At 43.1% G+C, this 20,177-nt stretch overlaps 1 protein-coding gene across 1 annotated transcript; it reads right to left on the bottom strand.

Moving 5' to 3' along the window:
* Positions 1-475: 475 nt before the first annotated feature.
* nat16 (N-acetyltransferase 16) lies at positions 476-19,469 on the bottom strand. Its single transcript, XM_071333352.1, has 5 exons — positions 19,340-19,469; positions 5,620-5,843; positions 3,288-3,512; positions 2,767-3,036; positions 476-2,459 (listed from the first exon to the last, which is right to left on the bottom strand). Exons 2-5 carry the CDS (start codon positions 5,833-5,835, stop codon positions 2,127-2,129), a joined length of 1,044 nt encoding a protein of 347 aa, XP_071189453.1. The 5' UTR covers positions 5,836-5,843; positions 19,340-19,469; the 3' UTR covers positions 476-2,126.
* Positions 19,470-20,177: the final 708 nt, after the last annotated feature.

Here is a 20,177-nt window from a genome sequence, read left to right as displayed (position 1 = left end):
TGTAAATGGGTTAGAATGTGAATGACAATCTTGTTAAAAATACATCTATGTAGGATTGCTTGTGTACTACTTCTCTTCTTCTCTTCACCACTGGATTCATGTTGCTAAAATCTTTATCTTCCTCTTCCTCACGACTAGCTGCAGCAAAAAAGGGGGGTCAGTCCAGCTTTGCTTCTTCAATGGGTGAAAAAAATAGGAAGTGCTTCTCAAAGAACTGAGAAAATCATCATCAGCCTTTACAAAGTATTGTTTTGTTGTTTCTGTTTTGCTTTGACGAATATGGACTCCGGTATGACATTTGCTTCATTCTTCATTCCACTTTCTCCAGGCATCTTGTCCATCTATCGTCCGATATCAATCCAGTCCAATCCTTCATTCATCATGTGTGAGTGCATGTGTGACCTTTCGTCTCGGAAAGACAGGAGGATGACAGATGGGGTGTCCAGACAAGGGTCAGTGTACCAAAAAAATAAAAAAAAGATATTCTCTTCCGCCGTCCAATTCATCCCTTACAACAAGGTCCCTTTTACAACGAGGGCAGGTTGGAGAGTCCATAGAATGGCCAGTATCTCTTCTGTAGTGGTTTTAGATGGCTTCAGTCTCAATTTGGGGGTTGCAATGTAGGCTCGTTCAGTGCTACGTCATGTCAAAAGCATCACTTCTTAAAGGGAACGTCCAAGAGCAAAGAGCCAAAAGCTTATAAAGCTTAGTAGAGTGGCTATGAAGCTTTGTAGAGTGGTTATGAGGCCTTTGAGATTTGCTGAGCTCTTACCACGTGCCAAAGCTTATGAAGCTTCTTAGGGTGGCTATGGAGCTTCGTAGAGTGGATATGAAGTGTCTTAGAGTGACTGTAGTATCTATGTTGATGTTTTCAACCACCACGAGGGACTAGAATTCAACCTTTACAAAGGTTGTCAGATAATATTTGTGATGGCGACGTTTACCGTTGAAATATTTCTCTAGCTACTGAACAATGTTGTTAATGTTAAGTCAATCTCAACTATATTAGTTCAATTGTTTGAGTCTTTGCGGAATACTGTGTAGTACATCTACCTTCTTCACACTGTTAGCAATCTACTATAGAGTGAGCTTAGATTGCACATTGTTATAGGAAAGCCTCCAGAAAGCTTCTGCTTGTTAATATATTACCTCTTTACATACTACTGATGCATTCAAGTACATGTGGAAAAGTAGCAATAAATTAGCAATATGGTCAAGTGCTTAAAAACAAAACAACTGAGTGACTGTTAAAAAAAACAACGAAGACAACTAAATAGTTTTAAAAGTTAACTGGCCAGGTTTTAGTGTTATGAGCTAAGTGTGTTTCTAGTTGTTGCGTTTCAGCCATTTAGTGTGAATTATAAGCGTGCAAATGCTAGGTAAGATTCACTGAAGGGCTATTGTTTGTTCAACAGTATTTGGGCATTGGTTTGGTGTTAGATAGAATAAGTCCAAAAAGGATTTCTACCATTACTATGGATGGGAGTGATGCGTTCTGAATCAGTTAAAATCAGTTATCTCTAAAAGTAAACCAACTCCTCTATTCCTCACTTCATCACTTGCACGTTAGCACAACAGCTCATATGATTTAATAAAGTGCCTCAAGAGTTGTGCAGACTTATTTGCAATTCAGAATGTGTACATATTTATACTTTATATTTACAACAAAAAAAAGGATTAAACGGTATGACATACCCTAAACTAGCTTGCATTTTCGATTTTTTTTAAAGGAGTAACGTTAGCATAAAGTTACTCCTGTTGTTAAGAGTTCGATTTCTGCGATGACTGAATGGTAAAAGACGGAGAAATTAATTGAAACTAATTTGTCAAAGGTATTTCGAATAACTGCCTTTTTTCCTAAAATATTTTTTGTTAGCGGTAGTATTAATATCAAACATATTGCAAATCTAATGCTGCTTCTAAGTTGTTTCACTATAGACTTGCTTAGGGAGTTTGTTGCTAATCGTTCCGAAGTTTCTTAGGGAACTTTTCCATTTCATTTTCTAAAGAGAATGTGGTTTGTTCATTCGTTGGGTCTCTGAAACATTTTCTGAATTTGTCAACTTTTCCTGTTTTTTCCTTCATATTGTTTCTCCTCTTCCTCTTCCTCCTTCCTCTTCTGCCAGCTACATGACATCCGACTCGACCACGCACTGCTCTGTATATTCCTTAACCAGCTCCACCTTCAGTGTCTGGCAACAGAATTCGACCATGGGTTTCCACATGGGAGGATCCAGAAACATCTGACACATGACGTACCCCTTCAGGGTGGCTGTGTGGCGCCGGAGGTGACTCAGGAACTGCTGGAGCACCAGGCCTATGTCCTTACCGAACACGTCGATGTTGAGGTAGTACGTGTCGTCACCAACTCGGTAAGGACCTCCAGGCACCCGGAAGGGGTGGGTGCAGAGGCTGGCCACGGCGGGGACGTCACGGTCGTCCACCATCCAGTCGATGTCCTTGAATGAATGAATGAATTCATTTTATTTGAGAAATGTGAAATACGTATAGAGTTGCTTCAGCCATGGGAGTAGAGCAATACATTGAAAATAATCAAGGATTTTAAAAACTTTTGGGTTTCAAAATTAGGGTAACTTTCCCAAGTTTTACAGATGCTTATTTTCTCCTTATTCCGAGAGTCTTCCAACCGAGATTTCTGGGAAACCTGGGAATTTTGGGAAAGTTACAGGAATTTTGCAACCCTAAACACGATAAAGTCAACCAACTTGTTTCCATAGAGGTCCTCATTATGATATAACATTTTACCTTCTTCAGAAGAATGGCCATGTTGCTGGGTAGGGGCTTGAACGGCTGCCAGTCCTGGACGATGGTAGCGTTAGGGAGTACGTCGGACATCAGGCCAGAGTTGAGGAACATCTGGTGGGCCTCGTTGAGGTCCAGAAGGACCGGGGGAACCAGGGGGGTGTCAGAACCCTGGGGGGTACCCTCAGAGGAGGGAGGGAGGGTCACATGCAGCCCCAGTTCGGAGAGCCGGAGCTTGAGGTCTTCGGCATTGAAGCGAACTAGCAGGATGCCCTTTCGGAGAGAGGCGGTGGTGAAAGGACGTAGGGTAAAGAGAAGGTTGTATGGTTGGTTAATAGACTGTTGTGAAAGGGGAAATCTGTCATTTTGGTAGAACATGATTTCCTGACACAAGTGGACTAGAGTTATAATGGTTTCTAGTCAGAAATAGGACGAAAATGTTGGAAATTTGGAAGGCTTACAATACGAATCAATCAATTAACCAATCAGGCAAGCAACAAATTAACCAATTAACCAATACCTACCTGTTTGGTGATGAGGCGGTACTTCTGAAAATCCTTGGGCCCCAGCTGGTCGTCGCGGGTCAGCCTGGTCACCTTCACCTCAGGCCACTTGGACTTGACCAGCTGAGAGCAGAACCGCAGAAGCACCCCTGCCACGCCCTTCCCCCTCTCCTGGGGGGCCACACGTAACCCCTCCACCAGCATGGTGTCACCGTCATCTATCACACACACTGACTCCAGGGCAATCTGGTGGGGGGGAGAGGGGAGGAACGGAGAGATAAAGGAGAAGGGGATGGGGAAGAAAGGAGAGGGGGAGAGAAAGACGGAGGGAGATTATGAACAGCTGAAGAGATACACTTTGTGTGAACATTATCTGTAATTCTCTTGTTATTTCTAGGTAATATACAGTTGAAGTCTGAGGTTTACATACACCTTAGCCAAATACATTTAAACTCAGTTTCACAATTCCTGACATTTAACCCTAGTAAAAATACCCTGTTTTAGGTAAGTTAGGATAACCACTTTATTTTAAGAATGTGAAATGTCAGAATAATAGTAGAGAGAATGATTTATTTCAGCTTTTATTTCTTTCATCACATTCCCATTGGGTCAGAAGTTTACATACACTCAATTAGTATTTGGTAGCATTGCCTTTAAATTGTTTAACTTGGGTCAAACATTTTGGGTAGCCTTCCACAAGCTTCCCACAATAAGTTGGGTGAATTTTGGCCCATTCCTCCTGACAGAGCTGGTGTAACTGAGTCAGGTTTGCAGGCCTCCTTGCTCACACACGCTTTTTCAGTTCTGCCCACAAATTTTCTATAGGATTGAGGTCAGGGCTTTGTTCTGCCCACATTTCCTTTGTGAACCAAATAATTTTCCTTCCCACATGATGCCATCTATTTTGTGAAGTGCACCAGTCCCTCCTGCAGCAAAGCACCCCCACAACATGATGCTGACACCCCCGTGCTTCACGGTTGGGATGGTGCTCTTCGGCTTACAAGCCTCCCCTTTTTTCCTCCAAACATAACAATGGTCATTATGGCCAAACAGTCCTATTTTTGTTTCATCAGACCAGAGGAAATTTCTCCAAAAAGTACGATCTTTGTCCCCATGTGCAGTTGCAAACCGTAGTCTGGCTTTTTTATGGCAGTTTTGGAGCAGTGGCTTCTTCCTTGCTGAGCGGCCTTTCAGATTATGTTTTACTGACTCGTTTTACTGTGGATATAAATACTTTAGTACCTGTTTCCTCCAGCATCTTCACAAGGTCCTTCACAAGGTCCTCCTGATTTGCACTTTTCGCACCAAAGTACGTTTATCTCTAGGAGACAGAACGCGTCTCCTTCCTGAGCGGTATGACTGCTGCGTGGTCCCATAGTGTTTATACTTGCGTACTATTGTTTGTACAGATGAACGTGGTACCTTCAGGCGTTTGGAAATTGCTCCCAAGGATGAACCAGACTTGTGGAGGTCAACAATTTTTTTTCTGAGGTCTTGGCTGATTTCTTTTGATTTTCCCATGATGTCAAGAAAAGAGGCACTGAGTTTGAAGGTAGGCCTTGAAATACATCCACAGGTACACCTCCAATTGACTCAAATGATGTCAATTAGCCTATCAGAAGCTTGTAAAGCAATGACATCGTTTTCTGGAATTTTCCAAGCTGTTTAAAGGCACAGTCAACTTAGTGTATGTAAACTTCTGACCCACTGGAATTGTGATACAGTGAATTATAAGTGAAATAATCTGTCTGTAAACAATTGTTGGAAAAATTACTTGTGTCATGCACAAAGTAGATGTCCTAACCGACTTGCCAAAACTATAGTTTGTTAACAAGACATTTGTGGAGTGGTTGAAAAACAAGTTTTAATGACTCCAACCTAAGTGTATGTAAACTTCTGACTTCAACTGTAACTCTCAATGGTTCCAAAGTAGGCCACTCCTAACCTCCAGGGATTCTATTTCTATGGTATCACCCTTGAAGACTCTTGTAACTCCTCACACCACTTTGCCCTGTTTGTTTGCAAGCATCAGTATGACAGTGTGGTTGGTCTCGAACAGCCAGGCGGTGTAGCACGTGGGCAGGTACTGGTAGTTCCTAATACAGACCTTTTTACAGCTGAATAACCCCCTTATAAACAAGCTATGACATGTTTATATTACCCTTATGACAGCTTATAATACCGTTTATAGCCTTTTCTCACCACTTTGCCCTGTTTGCACTCCAGTACAACGGTACAGTTGGTCTCCTGTTGCCAGGCCTGGTAGCATTCCTAACACTCTTACAACACCTTAATAACATCTTTATAAACATGCTACAACATGCTTATGACACACTTTATAACCTTTTCTCACCACTTTGCCCTGCTTGCGGGCCAGTATGACGGTGCGGTTGGACTCGGACAGCCAGGCGGTGTAGCGGGTCGGCAGGTAGTCCAGCCCTCCATAGATGTCCTGGCTCATCGCCATGATCTCTTCAAAGTCCTCCTCTGTCGCCACGGTGAACTGGAGGCCCGTCTGGGGAGGGTTCTCGGGGAGCTGGGGGCGGGGCAGGCTGTTCTCAATCTTCATCTTTACAGCTGGCGACAGGAAGAAGGGATGGAGGGGGAGAGATGGGATGGAGAGGGAGGAAGGCCAGAAGAAGGGAGTGAGAAAGGGGGGAATAGAGGAGAGGAAAGAATATTGGAGAAAGTAGAGAGGAAGAGAAGAAGATGGAGGTGAGTAGGAGAGTGAGAGAGAAGGGTGGAAAAGGTCAAATAAGAGAGAGAGGAATAGATAAATGAAGAGATCGGGTAGAAATAGTGAAGGAGTGAGAGAGAAGGGATTGGAGGGAGATAGATTGATATAAAGAGAATGAGAGGAGGGAGTGAGGGAGAGAGATCAATAGAGATCAGGAAGAGGGAGAAAGAGAAAGGGCGAGAGAGTGCAAAAATCTGATTAGGGACCAGGAGCAGGCCTATAAAGCAAATGGACAGGAAGCACATCCGTTGCTGTAATTGAGAATGTGATCTGATTTAACTCCAGTAAAGTAAAGCTACAGTATATACTCTAGAGATAAATAGATAAATAACATCCAATCTTAAAGGGCCAGTGCAGTCAAAATTCTGTTTTGTATCATATTGTACAACAGCTTATGAAATTTACACTGTAAAAGTGTGACACATTTTTATCTGTGTTATATCCTGATTGTTGCTGGTTGAAAATACAATCTACACATGACCTTCTAATCCGCAGGTTTTGCATGGGTGGAGTTTCGGCTTGCCTGATGACATCATCAGGTGATAAATTAGTTAATAGGCCAATAAAATCGCTAAAAAGCGATTTGTGTTTCTTTTTGACAATTTTAATGGAAAACTATTATAGTAAGGTACTTAATTGTTACCCAAAAATAATTTGATATTGCTATAAAATAGCTGCATTGGGCCTTTAAGGAGAAATACTGAACAGCAGGTTCGACAGAAGGGAAATATGCTGCAGAACTCACATCCAGCATTTCTCCAAAGCTGCTAGGTACGCAAAGATTCCTTCAAAAAGAAAGATGACAAATACCCAATTTAATGGGGGAATGTAGTTTAGTGTGAATAACACAATGTTTAGCATATTTATACACTCGATGGCCAGTTTATTAGGTACAACACCTCGTTCACGAAAATGGTTCGCTCCTACAGACCGTAGCAGAGTCGTGTGGCCGTGGCTTTCTATATGAAGCAGGCAGACAGGCATAGACGCATTCAGTTATCGTTCGATTGAACGTCAGAATGGGCAAAACAAGTGACCTTAAGTGACAGTGGTATGATCGTCGTTGCCAGGCGCGCCGGTTCCAGAATCTCAGAAATGGACGGCCTCCTGGGCTTTTCACGCACAACAGTGTCTTTCTAGGGTTTACCGAGAATGGTGCGACAAACAAAAAACATCCAGTCAGCGGCAGTCATTTGGGCGAAAACAGCTTGTTGATGAGAGAAGTCGAAGGAGACAGGCAAGAATGGTGCAAGCTACAGTAACAGCGGGGCCACAAACAGGCAAATAACGGCACAGTACAACAGTGGTGTGCAGAATGGCATCTTGGAACCCACAACTCGACTGTCATTGTCACGGATGGGCTATTGCAGCAGACGACCACAACGGGTTGTGTCATGCTGATGGCAGAGTCAGGATTTGGCAAAAGCAGCATGAGTCTATGGCTCCATCCTGTCTAGTGTCAATGGTACAGGCGGTGTAATGGTTTCCTGGAACACGTTAGGTCCCTTGATACCAATTGAGCAACAATTCCATTCCCTGAAGAATTCAGGCTGTTCTGGAGGCTGACCCAGTACTAGATGGGTGTACCTAATAAACTGTATATTTTCCATTTAACCTTTACTTAAGTAGGCAAGTCAGTTAAGAACAAATTCTTATTTACAATGACAGCCTAAGCATAGTGGGTCAACTGCCTTGTTCAGGGGCAGAACAACATATTTTTACCTTGTCAGCTTGGGGATTTGATCTAGCAACCTTTCGGTTACAGGCCCAACGCTCTAACCACTAGGCTACCTGTCACCCCAATGTAATACACATGATTTATATGAATATGCTAAACATTGTTTAATCACGCTAAACTAAATATTATTAATATTGTTTTTTTTAACCTTTTTTGACCTTTATGTTATTGAGACCTAGGTCTCTTTTCCAAATGCGCCCTGTATAATACTATATAAATATATGCATATATGCAAATATATGCAACTTTAGTGATCTTACATTTCCCCATTTACAGTCCTGGCAATTCCTATTACACCCATACACTGTTTAGATGCCTGTATACTTTATGCTTCACAACACTTGTTCTGTAATTCACATCAATAGGTCAACTTTAACATCAATGGGCATTGGTCAGACAGAGTAAGTAGCTTCAAAACACGTCAACCTCAAAGGGTCTTGGTCAGGCAGTCTACACAACCATAACCTCTTAACTTACTACCACATCCCAATGTTTTGACCAGAGTGGACGGGGTCTTGGTCAGGAAAAACACAGACAACACAACCCCTAACCACACAGACGGCACTAATGTGATTTCTGGTCACCGCCAGGACGCCAGCCCAGTTTGCCCGTCCAGTTTGGCAACAGTTTGTATGTGGCACAGAGAGAGGCGACTGGCATCCGTCCCTGTGGCGCGCCCCCCTCTGCCAACCCCCTATCCCCCTAATCCCTTCGGTAATTCCCCCTCACCCGCTTCCCTGGATTCCTCGGGAAAACACTGGCTCACTCGGGAAAACAATCACATTTTTCTGAGCTTGGGAAAAGAATGGGGCGAAACGAGCGAGAGAAGAGGAGGGCTCAGGTCGTTGGAAAGGGATTCCGGAAAGGTGCAGAGATTATTGAGTGGTTAAAGCCTGGGTGTGTGTCCATGTGTGTATGCATTCGTATGCGTGTGTGTGTCCATGTGTGCGCGTTTCTCCGTCCGTGTGTAATATGTGTGTACATTTTACATTTACGTTTTAGTCATTTAGCAGACACTCATATCGAGAGTGACTTACAGTAGTGAGTGCATACATTTTCATATTTTTTTTGTGTGTATTTCTGTGTGTAAGAGTGTATCTCTGTCTCCATCTGTGTGTGTGTTCTCTGTCCCATGCATGGACAGTTAGTGTTAGTTGGCCCCAGGGGGAATGAGGATTCTAGCTGAAGCAGTGAAGCAGGGCCAGACATTTCCGATAATCTGTCGATGGGAGATGTGTCTGGGCTGGGGGAGGGAGGGAGGGAGGCCGCCTGCCTGGGACAGAGAAAACACTGTCTGGCCCCACCAGACCTAACACACTCCCTGTCTCTAACTGGTACTTTTCCATCAACTGGCATGCATAGGCATGGTGCCATAAACTCACTGGGGGAGGAGGGGGAGGGGGGGGCGCAGTGACAGTGTCACACACACACACACACACCACACACACAGTGAATCACTAACTGCCACATGGACTTTAGCATGACATCAATACACACCTCAGCAGCGCCCTTCCAATCAATCGACCGTCCACATATACACACACGCGCGCACACACACACGCCACTGTCTACGACCCACGTGAACACTTCACTCGTTTTTCTATCTGTTAACCTCCTCGGTGAAATTAAATATCACATGAGAAAGATAATTACTACACAGATACACTCTTACGACAAAATGTACTATCTAGAACCTAAAAGGGTTCTTCCGGCTGTCCCCATGGGAGAACCCTTTTTGGTTCCAGGTAGAACCCTTTTGGTTTTAGGTAGAACCCTTTTGGGTTCAATATAGAACCCTTTCCACAGAGGGTTCTACATGGAACCCGAACCAAACCTGGAACCAAAAACGGTTCTCCTATGGGGACAGCTGAAGAACCGTTGTGGAACCCTTTTTTCTAAGAGTGTAAACAGACACCTGTCCATTACAGAAACACAAAAGCCTATCAGAGGTGCATGGTGTAAGGAGGAGAAGAGAGGATGGGAAGGTCGTTTCTGCATGATGTTCTTGCTGACGTTTGGTTGGCAGGCAAGCAAACATGCTGACCAAAGAGGCACCAAGTGACACACTCCATGACCAAAAGTATGTGGACACCTGCTTGTTGAACGTCTCATTCCAGAATCATGGGCATTAATATGGAGTTGGTCACCCCTTTGCTACTACAACAGCCTCCACTCTTCTGGGAAGGCTTTCCACTAGATGTTGGAACATTGCTTTGGGGACATGCTTCCGTTCTGCCACAACAGCATTGATGAGGTTGGGCACTGATGTTGGGCGATTAGGCCTGGCTTGAGGCCGGCGTTCCAATTCATCCCAAAGGTGTTTGATGGGGTTGAGGTCAGGGCTCTGCGCAAACCAGTCAAGTTCTTCCACACCGATCTCGACAAACCCTTTCTGTATGCACCTCGCTTTGTGCACGGGGGCATTGTCATGCTGAAACAGGAAAGGGCCTTCCCCAAACTGTTGCCACAAAGTTGGAAGCACAGAATCGTCTAGAATGTAATTGTATGTTGTAGTGTTAAGATTTCCCTTCACTGGAACCAAGGGGCCTAGTTTGAACCATGAAAAACAGCCCCAGACCATTATTCCTGCTCCATCAAACTTTACAGTTGGAACTATGCATTCGGGTAGGTAGCGTTCTCCTGGCATAAGCCAAACCCAGATATGTCCATTGGACTGCCAGATGGTGAAGCGTGATCCATCACTCCAGAGAACGTGTTTCCACTGCTCCAGAGTCCAATGGTGGTGAAATTTACAACACTCCAGCCGACGCTTGGCATTGCGTATGGTGATCTTAGGCTTGTTGCTTCCAGAGGCAGTTTGGAACTCGGTGGTGAGTATTGCAACCAAAAACAGACCATTTTTACGGGCTTCAGCACTCGGCGGTCCCGTTCTGTGAGCTTGTGTGGCTGAGCCGTTGTTGCTCCACTTCACAATAACAGCACTTACAGTTGACCGGGGCAGCTCTAGCAGGGCAGAAATTTGATGAACTGACTTGTTGGAAAGGTGGCATCCTATGACGGTGCCACGTTTAAAGTCACTGAGCTCTTCAGTAAGGCCATTCTACTGCCTATGTTTGTCTATGGAGATTGCATGACTATGTGCTCAATTGTATACACCTGTCAGCAACGGGTGTGGCTGAAATCGTCGAATTCCCTTATTTGAAGGGGTGTCCACATACTTTTATATATAGTGTATGTTCAAACCACATAATGTATACAGTAAGCCTATATGCATAAATTAAATAGATTGGAATCCATTTCTTCTTTCTTCCCATCTCTTAGAAACAGTGTGTCAAATCAAATCAAATTGTATTTGTCACATACACATGTTTAGCAGATGTTATTACGGGTATAGTGAAATGCTTGTGTTTCTAGCTCTAACAGTGCAGTAATATCTAACAGTAATATCTAACAATTTCACAACAATATAGAATAGGATAGAATAGAATAGCATAGAATAGGATACAATATAATAGGATAGAATATAATAGGATAGAATAGGATGAAATAGAATAGGATAGAATAGGATGGAATAGGATAGGATAGAATAGGATATAATAGAATATGACAGAGTAGGATGGAATAGGATAGAATATGATGGAATAGAATAGGATGGAATAGGATAGGATATAATAGGATAGAATAGGATTGAATAGGATGGAATAGGATAGAATAGGATGGAATAGAACAGAATAGGATAGAATATAATAGGATGGAATAGGACAATAGAATGGAATGGAATAGAATAGGATGGGATAGGATAGAAAATGATGGAATAGGATAGGATAGAATAGGATGGAATAGAATTGGAATGGAATAGGATAGGATGGAATAGGATGGAATGTGATAGGCTAGAATAGAATAGGACAGAAAATGATGGAATAGGATAGAATAGAATAGGATAGGCTGGAATAGAATAGGATAGAATATAATAGGATGGAATAGGACAATATAATGGAATGGAATAGAATAGGATAGGATGGAATAGGATGGAATGTGATAGGCTAGAATAGAATAGGATAGAAAAGGATGGAATAGGATAGAATAGAATAGGATAGGATAGAATAGGATGGAATATGATAGGATAGGATAGAATAGGATAGAAAAGGATGGAATATGATAGAATAGAATAGACTAAGAAAGCATAGAATAAAGTAAATCCATTTGCCCTGACATTCTCTTTCGTCCTATCCATTTGAAACAGCAGTGACACTGACTAAACTGGATCACATGACAACAGAGGATGACAGCGAAGAGGAGGATTTAGGCTTTACAATGCTGCTGTCACAGTGTTGTGGTGATGATACTCTTGACTACACACACACACACACACACACACACACACACACACACACACACACACACACAAGCACATACTTGCACACGTGCACAAACACACACACACACACACATATACATACACACACTGTCAGACACACCATCACACACACACACGCGCTACTGTCCTGACTCTTCTGCTAAACACAGAGGATTGGAGCGATAGGCCTGCAGGCCAAGTTATTACGAGTTTTAGAGAGCCAAAACAAAGAGTGGTATGCAATAAGTGTGACCTCAGTACTTCACGCTATTGCAGTGTAAGTCCAATATCAACACGATAACCTATCCTATAACTCAGGTGAGTGGTGTGTGTGTGTGACTGTGTGTGTGTGGGGGGGGGGGGGGGGGGGTTGAGATTTCCATTTGATTTTGTCAATTTTATCCCGTGGGCCACACAAGGGACAAAGAAACGACAGATCACACCTTTAGGGGACGACGAAATTACTGATCACACCTTTAATTAACCTATTACACATAACACTCTTCACATCTTCTATTTCTGGATCAAATACTCACCTATGACCTTCCTTGTTCTCTTTCTCGAAGACCTTACGGGGTAAGATTGAGGATTCTCTATCTTTCTCTCGCTCTCTCTTTCACACTCACACTCACACACACACACACACACACACACACAGACACTCACAGACACGCAAACACGCACACTTCTAATCTTGGATGATTTATTCAGCGAACAGTGTCTGCCGATCCGTGTGAGGTAAAAATGCCACGTCGATACGTCCCATCATCATCGAGCACACGAGACGTGTGTGCGTGCATGATCATTTTGCATAGGCACGATGCATTTCTCCGTCCTCTCATCTGAATAGGGAGAACGCATCAACACAATCTACAACTGGAGATGACGTTTACTTTTCACAAAGCAGATACCGAACATCCGTCGTGATTCCTGAATTAGGCTACATTAATGAAGGCTTTTGCTGCACTGTTTCAAGGTGATTGTAAAAGGGTATCCCCCTGGTGTCAGTTCGGTTTTGTCTTTGTAAATACGTCACAATAGGCAGCGCAACGTGAGGGTAGTAGCCCCTATCTCTTTCTATCGTTCTTTGTCACGAAAACATACACACACACAACAAACGCACGTGGCAGCAGCCTCATCCCCTCTCCCTCCCTCTCTCCCTTTCTCTCCCTCGCTCTTTGACCTGACTCCCTCCCTCTGGATCTAGTCCATGTGCTTATGCTTGTGTGTTTACATAACTCTCTGTGGTAAAATCCCATGACGTATTTATACACAGTATTTCCCCTGTACAGTATTTCCCTCCCAGAGCAGCTGATCTGAAGTCGGTTTTGACATTGCCCCTATAATGGTTAGGTTTAGGATTGGGGATTGCCTGAGTTGATCCTAGATATGTGCCTATGGGCAGCTTCTAATCAGATGATTTTTGCGCTAGAGGACGTCACACACGCTATGGAACATGACGTTTACATGTAATCAAAACGCCATATGTGGCCTGTTTTAACAGTTGTCTGAGGGCATCATCATCAAACATGAGTACAGTACCTCCTCTCGTTTGTATAAATTTCCCACTCCCCCTCTTTTTACTCCCATCTTCATCAGCCCATCATTTTACAGAACATCTCCTTGTTTATATAAATGTCTCATTCTCTAATGTCCTGCTGTCTCTCTCTCTCTCTGTCTCTTTCTTTCTCTCTCTCTATCTCTCTCTCTTTTTCTCTCTCTCTGTCTCTCTATCTGTCTCTCATCCTATACTTTTTGTCAAAATCCCAAACTTATTATCCTGATATATGGCAGTTTTACATTGCATAATTTCAAAAGGCTAATTTCCTCTTCCCATCTCTCTGGTTATCTACGTTTTTTTAAAGGAGAATTACATACAATATCCTTGGGTTAGGTTTGGAAATCATACTAGAGCTACAGAAATAGAAATGTACATCCTGCAGAAAATATATATGTATTAGATCATACTTGAGTAGAACAGTGGTTTTCCACACATGGTCTGCGGGAGTACTGCAGCTGGTCTGCAAATTCTTTTATATATATATTTTATTATTAAAAAACAAACATCCAAAAACAATCATATTTGGGAGTATTAATGGCATTGTAAGCAATTTTACATTATTTTTCACAATACAAATTGTTTCTAATAATAATAGGCCTTTCATTTGTTACATTCACTGCTAAAATTCACTAAATATGATCGCAAGTATATTTTATGCTTAAAAGATTGTGCGTCTCCATGGATGGTGGTCCTCAACAGCTTTTGAAGGTTTTTGGTGGTCCCCGGAACAGAAAAGGTTGGAAACCACTGATATAGACATATTAGATCATACTAGAAGGGCTGCAGTAATATGGACCTACGGGTAACTGCCAAAATAAAGGAAACACTAACATAAAGTGTCTTAATAGGGAATTGAGCCACCACAAACCGCCAGAACAGCTTCTATGCGCCTTGTCTGGAACTCTTTTGGAGGGATACGACACCCTTCTTCCACGAGAAATTCTATAATTTGAGGGTTTTCTCAGGCGCCACTCCAGAATCTCCCATAAGTGTTCAATTGGGTTGAGACCTGGTGACTGAGACACACACACACACTCACACACCCTTTAAACCCTCTATGCTCCTTTGAGACCCCTCTTTCAAAGTCACTGAGATCTCTTCTTCTAGCCATGGTTCGAAGAATAATGAGCAACTGGGCATTTTCTTACATGACCCTAAGCATGATGGGATGTTTTAATTGCTTAATTAACTCAGGAACCACACCTGTGTGAAAGTACCTACTTTAAACATACCTTGTATTCCTCATTTACTCAAGTGTTTCCTTTATTTTGGCAGTTACCTGTACATCATACTAGAACTGCAGAAATGCAGACGCACATAATTCTAGAGCTGCAGAAATATAGACACCCATCATACTAGAGCTGCGCTGGACCAAGCAAACCCTAACACGCTAACATGTCACAAATAACATTTGATTTGATCAACCTAAACAAAAACGGACATCCGTTTGATGCAATGAGCTGGGATAGTAGGAAAAATTTGAGAGTGCGACCAAAACAGTACCCCTTTTCGCATCTCTATGTTAAGAAAACGTCTTGGAAAACACTTATGAAACAAACATGCTATTCTTATCCAGCTGTGAATGACGAAGGCATGAGTCCGTTTCCCTTGAGGTCCATTATACTAATGTGGGTGACACAGGACAAATGCCCTGGCATGCATCACCATGATTATTAGGACACGCAAGGAAAATGAAATTAACATCTCTTATTGGAAAAGTAACAGGTCCCTACCTGTTTCAGTCTGTTGTCTTCCGTTTTGTGCCTAATGAACAAGACCCAGATCGGCATCACAATAATGTCTGCATCACAAGCAAGCAAATGCAGCAACAGACTAACAAGACTGAATAGCTGACAATGATGCTGTTGCACTGAACTCATCAACACTCTTACCTTCCCATAACTCTATCTGTCACTCACTCCGGTAAGAGAGTTAGCCAATCCACACAGATCTAGGATCAGCTTAACCTCCCCCACTCCTAACCTTAACCGTTAGGGTGGAAAAACACAGAACTTATCTCAGATCAGTGTGTAGGCAATACATGAGGAACTTCAACCAACAATTTTTTTAATTTAACCAGGCAAGTCAGTTAAGAACAAATTCTTATTTACAATGACAGCCTGCCGGGGAACAGTGGGTTAACTGCCTTGTTCAGGGGCAGAACGACAGATTTTTTCCTTATCAGCTCAGGGATTTGATCTAGCAACATTTCGGTTACTGGCCCAACACTCTAACCACTAGGCTACCTGCCGCCCCAAAATATATGTGTGTGTGTGTGTGTGTGTGTGTGTGTGTGTGTGTGTGTGTGTGTGTGTGTGTGTGTGTGTGTGTGTGTGTGTGTGTGTGTGTGTGTGTGTGTGTGTGTGTGTGTGTGTGTGTGTGTGTGTGTGTGTGTGTGTGTGTGGTTGTGTTGTCAAGCCTTTATAAACTGCATGGTCGGTACTCAGTCCTGTGTGGGTATAGAGGGCACCCCAGCGAGTCTGAATAAATAAACTTTTGGGTTAAGAGGGACGGGAGGGAGGAGGGTTGTGGGGGGGGGGTTGATGAATGTGATGGGGGAGGGGGGGGGGAATCAAATGTGTGTGTATAGAAGGAATGAGGGGTGAATGGATAAAAAAAAAGGAGAGCGGATGCAGAGGGGTGGGGTGGGGGTGGGGGGGGGGGGGGTGTTTGTGCGTGGGTGGGTGGGGGGGCTCAAACTTTTCATGGTACCTAAGTGTGTAATTTTTTTATGGGCCTGATAGTAAAAGACATGAAATTTAAAGGCAAAAATGAATGACTTTTTAATGTGGCATGAACACAACCAGTCATGATGTTTTCATCTGATTATCAAACAAATCACTTCAAAAAGCAGGCTACCTGCGCATATTCGTCCACTCCAAAATAATTCCAGCATGACATATAGGTGGGGGTCTTCGTTTCATTTAGAATAAGCTTTCATTTTCATGCCCAGGTAAATTGCATTTCAAACAAAAGGGAGAATGGTTAAATTAGCATTATTTACAGACTCCCCAAAGTTTGACTGTTGTTGCATTTAGAGAAGAGACCCCCACCCCACCTGTAATTCGCACACTGATCCCTGTGATATAAAAATTGCATACATACCTGATTTGTTGGATATTCAATAATTATTTACTTAACTATTAGTAAGACATTTCGGTCCTAGTAGTGTCTGTGTTTTTATGGTCTCCACCCTAGTTCCCTGCAGCTAATCTGGGCGTATGGTCACTAGAGATGGCTTGAGCTGACAGATGCGTTAAAGACTGCATTCCATAGACAAGATGTGGTCGGTGTAACCGAGATAGAGATAGCCAGGAAGAGTTTAGAACAATTCCTCATCGTCTCTAAATCATCCTTGCATCTGGGAAACTAAGCCAGGGAGGGGTTAAGACCACTTCCCCGTGCAGATAACGACAGGATGAACCCAGAGTGGCTTATGATGCTCCTTGGTCTGCATGAAGTGGTTGAACCAACCACGATGAAGCATTCTTAGTGTCAGCTATATACAGGACTCTGCATTTGTGTAAGGGTTAGGTTACTCAGTCCAACACTCAAGAGTGGGGGGTCAACCAGCCTCATTATTGCAATAATTAATCGATATTAAATTAAGAGGATTGTTTGAAAAAAATGACCAAGTTTCTCTCAGTACTGAATTTCCACGACAGCCCTTCATGATAAAACATATAACTGCTCAAGCGGGACAATGGTCCCCCCCCCCCCCCCCCCCCTGCCGCCACACCAGCGCCTATACGCTCATTAATCTCACAGGTTGTGTGCCAAATGGCAACCTTTTCCTTATGTATTTCCCTCCTTTTGACCAGAACCCTACAGACCCTAGTCAAAAGTAGTGCACTACATAGGGAACAGGGTGTCATGTGGGACGCTCAGCAAAGTCCTTCGTGCATGTCCTTTGAAAATGCTGCGACACTCACTTACTTCACTCCATCCCAAATCTATCTAGAGTGAGACACAGAGAGACAGTGAAAGAGAGAGAGCGAGAGATGAGAGCGAGAGAGCGAGAGACAGACCAGAAATCAAAGAGTAGGATAAGAAAGAGAGAACTGTCTGTATATCTATAAAAGGTTGGACAGTTTGCAAGCCTTGATGCCCTGAATCTGTCCTACTCAATGTTGTGCATTCCGATCTTTCTCCCTCATCAACTGTCTCTTGATACATTTAATCATGAGTACACAGTCATGTCTCCCCTCTTTCATTCCCGAATTCCAAACTGCCAAGTGGAATCAGATCACAAAGTATGCATGCATTCCCTCTTCATTCCCGAAGAGAGGAGCAAAAATGCGAGCGCACGCACACGCGCTCTTTGGCGCACGGCACGCGCACTATATGGGCAGGTTAGAAGGTTAGAAGAGCAGGTTGGTTAGAAGTCTCACTCCATCTCCCACAGCTCCTCGTGCCGAATGTGAGCGAGTTTCCCAACCCAGACGGAATGTGGAGAAATAGAACAGGCTTTGAATAAATCACGACCCAACTGCGCATACGGGGCACGGTGGAACTGTCACAGGCTGGGAAATAACCATTGCTTAGAATGCTTTACATGTTAAGTTAAACCTATACCTATAATTACAGGAATTGCTGTTATAGCTAAAGTCTGATAAATAGCCTATAACCTAAATTGCGCCGCACGTGCACCAACGTTTAGAGAACCTAAGAATTCTAGCTGTCACGACTCTATCCAAGCACGTGCTGTACGTACACATACCGGAGGCGCGCGCACCGCTCAGCAGCTCCCTCACTGGTGCCATAGCTTTGCGGCCGCAGATGCATATTTATGCAACATAGCCTATGTTGTGAATAAAGGAATTGTTCATCGTAGCATGTCATCTCCTGCCCCCTAAATCCCCCGCTTCCATCCGCCCACACACATCATCTATCTGTCCTTTATGCCTAAATGTATGCGACTCCTTTTCCAGGGGCTTTCAGCATTCCATACTGACTGCAACTGCATAGCCTATCTTTGGATCTAGCCTAACAAATGAATATATCGCAAAAGTGATATGCCGAAAGGTGATATCTGATAAACATATGTTTGTTATCTTTATTGTTTCATATTACTATATTCATTTATTATATTCGGCTGAGGGTGATGGTGGTGACAGCGCCAGGATTGCATCCTCAACGGTGATTGGATGAATCTTTGATCATGTCCATATTCGATTAGATAGGCTATCGGCATCATTCATCCGCATTGCCTATACTATAGTACATACAGACAGACACACAATGCCATAATGCTATAGGCCCACAGTAGACTATAAAACCTGCATTGTAGCCCATGGACTAGTTTCGGGGTAGTCTATACATCGTTTCATTGCTTTATCATTACCATCGCCTCCGCTGTAACTCAGTCTCTCGGGTAAATTCCTTAAATTTGGCCACACAAAATGGCCGATTAGAATAGGATGGGGATAGTGGAATAATCGGGTCAGAATATGAGAAAAGGTTTAGGTAGGCTAGAGAGACAAGATAGAAAGGCAATGCAGAATACCCTTGATCACACGTAGCCTATAAGGTGCCTTCTATGAAAACATAATTTGGCCTAGAAATAAAATATTATTTAAAATATGACAACTATAACAAAATCATAATGATCGATCATGGATGGATACCGTTATCGTGACTGATCGATAATCTTGACTATTCTCACCAATGTGCTCCAAATGTCTGCCACTGCCGGTGAAATGTATTAATTCCCTCTTACCGTTAGTGAAGCCCGGAGGTCTCGTGCAAGTGTTGTCGGTAACGGCAGGTGTATTGCCAGGTGCAAGAGGTGGATGGATGGTTACAGCGGCTACTGTTCAAATTCAGGATAAAATACAAATTCTCCCAGCCACCGGCTCGAGTTTTCAATATAAGAGATTACCGTTTAGGCCCCGCCTACAAACCCTGCATGCTCGGCTCTCTCTCCTCGTAGTAGGCTAGGCTATCCTAACCCCTGCCTACCATCATCACCAAAATATCCCCCACCCAGCCACCCATCAATATCTCTCTCTCTCTCTCTCTCTCTCTCTTTCTCTCTCTCTCTCTCTCTCTCTTTATTGGCATGGGAAACACGTTTACATTGCCAAACCAAGTGGAGTACATAATAAACAAAAGTGAATTAACAATCAGAAATTAAAGGTAAATAGCCTATTACACTCAAAAAAGTTTCAATAGAATAGAGACATTTCAAATGTTATATTACTGGCTGTGTACAGTGTCATAACAATATGCAAATAGTTGAAGTGTGAAAGGCAACATGTCACAAATCTTGCTGCTGTGATGGTACACTGTGGTGTTTCACAAAATAGATATGGGAGTTTATCAAAATTGGATTTGTTTTCAAATGATTTGTGGTTCTGTGCAGTGGTGAGTTTACCATGTAAATCTGGTGGGGCAAACAAAAACTTTTTTTTTAGATGCATGCCAGCAAAGCCACTACACAACACAACACTACAGTAAACAATACATTAATGGCATTATAACGGTGACAAACAGTGTCCACAAGCTGTCCCAACAGCAGAGTCCCAACAGCAGTCCCAACACCTTACCACTGCTAC

This window comes from Salvelinus alpinus, chromosome 11 (assembly GCF_045679555.1).
Source record: "Salvelinus alpinus chromosome 11, SLU_Salpinus.1, whole genome shotgun sequence".
Classification (NCBI taxonomy): domain Eukaryota; kingdom Metazoa; phylum Chordata; class Actinopteri; order Salmoniformes; family Salmonidae; genus Salvelinus; species Salvelinus alpinus.
The sequence above is the reverse complement of the archived record's forward strand: the minus strand, read 5'-3'. Positions and strand labels throughout refer to the sequence as shown.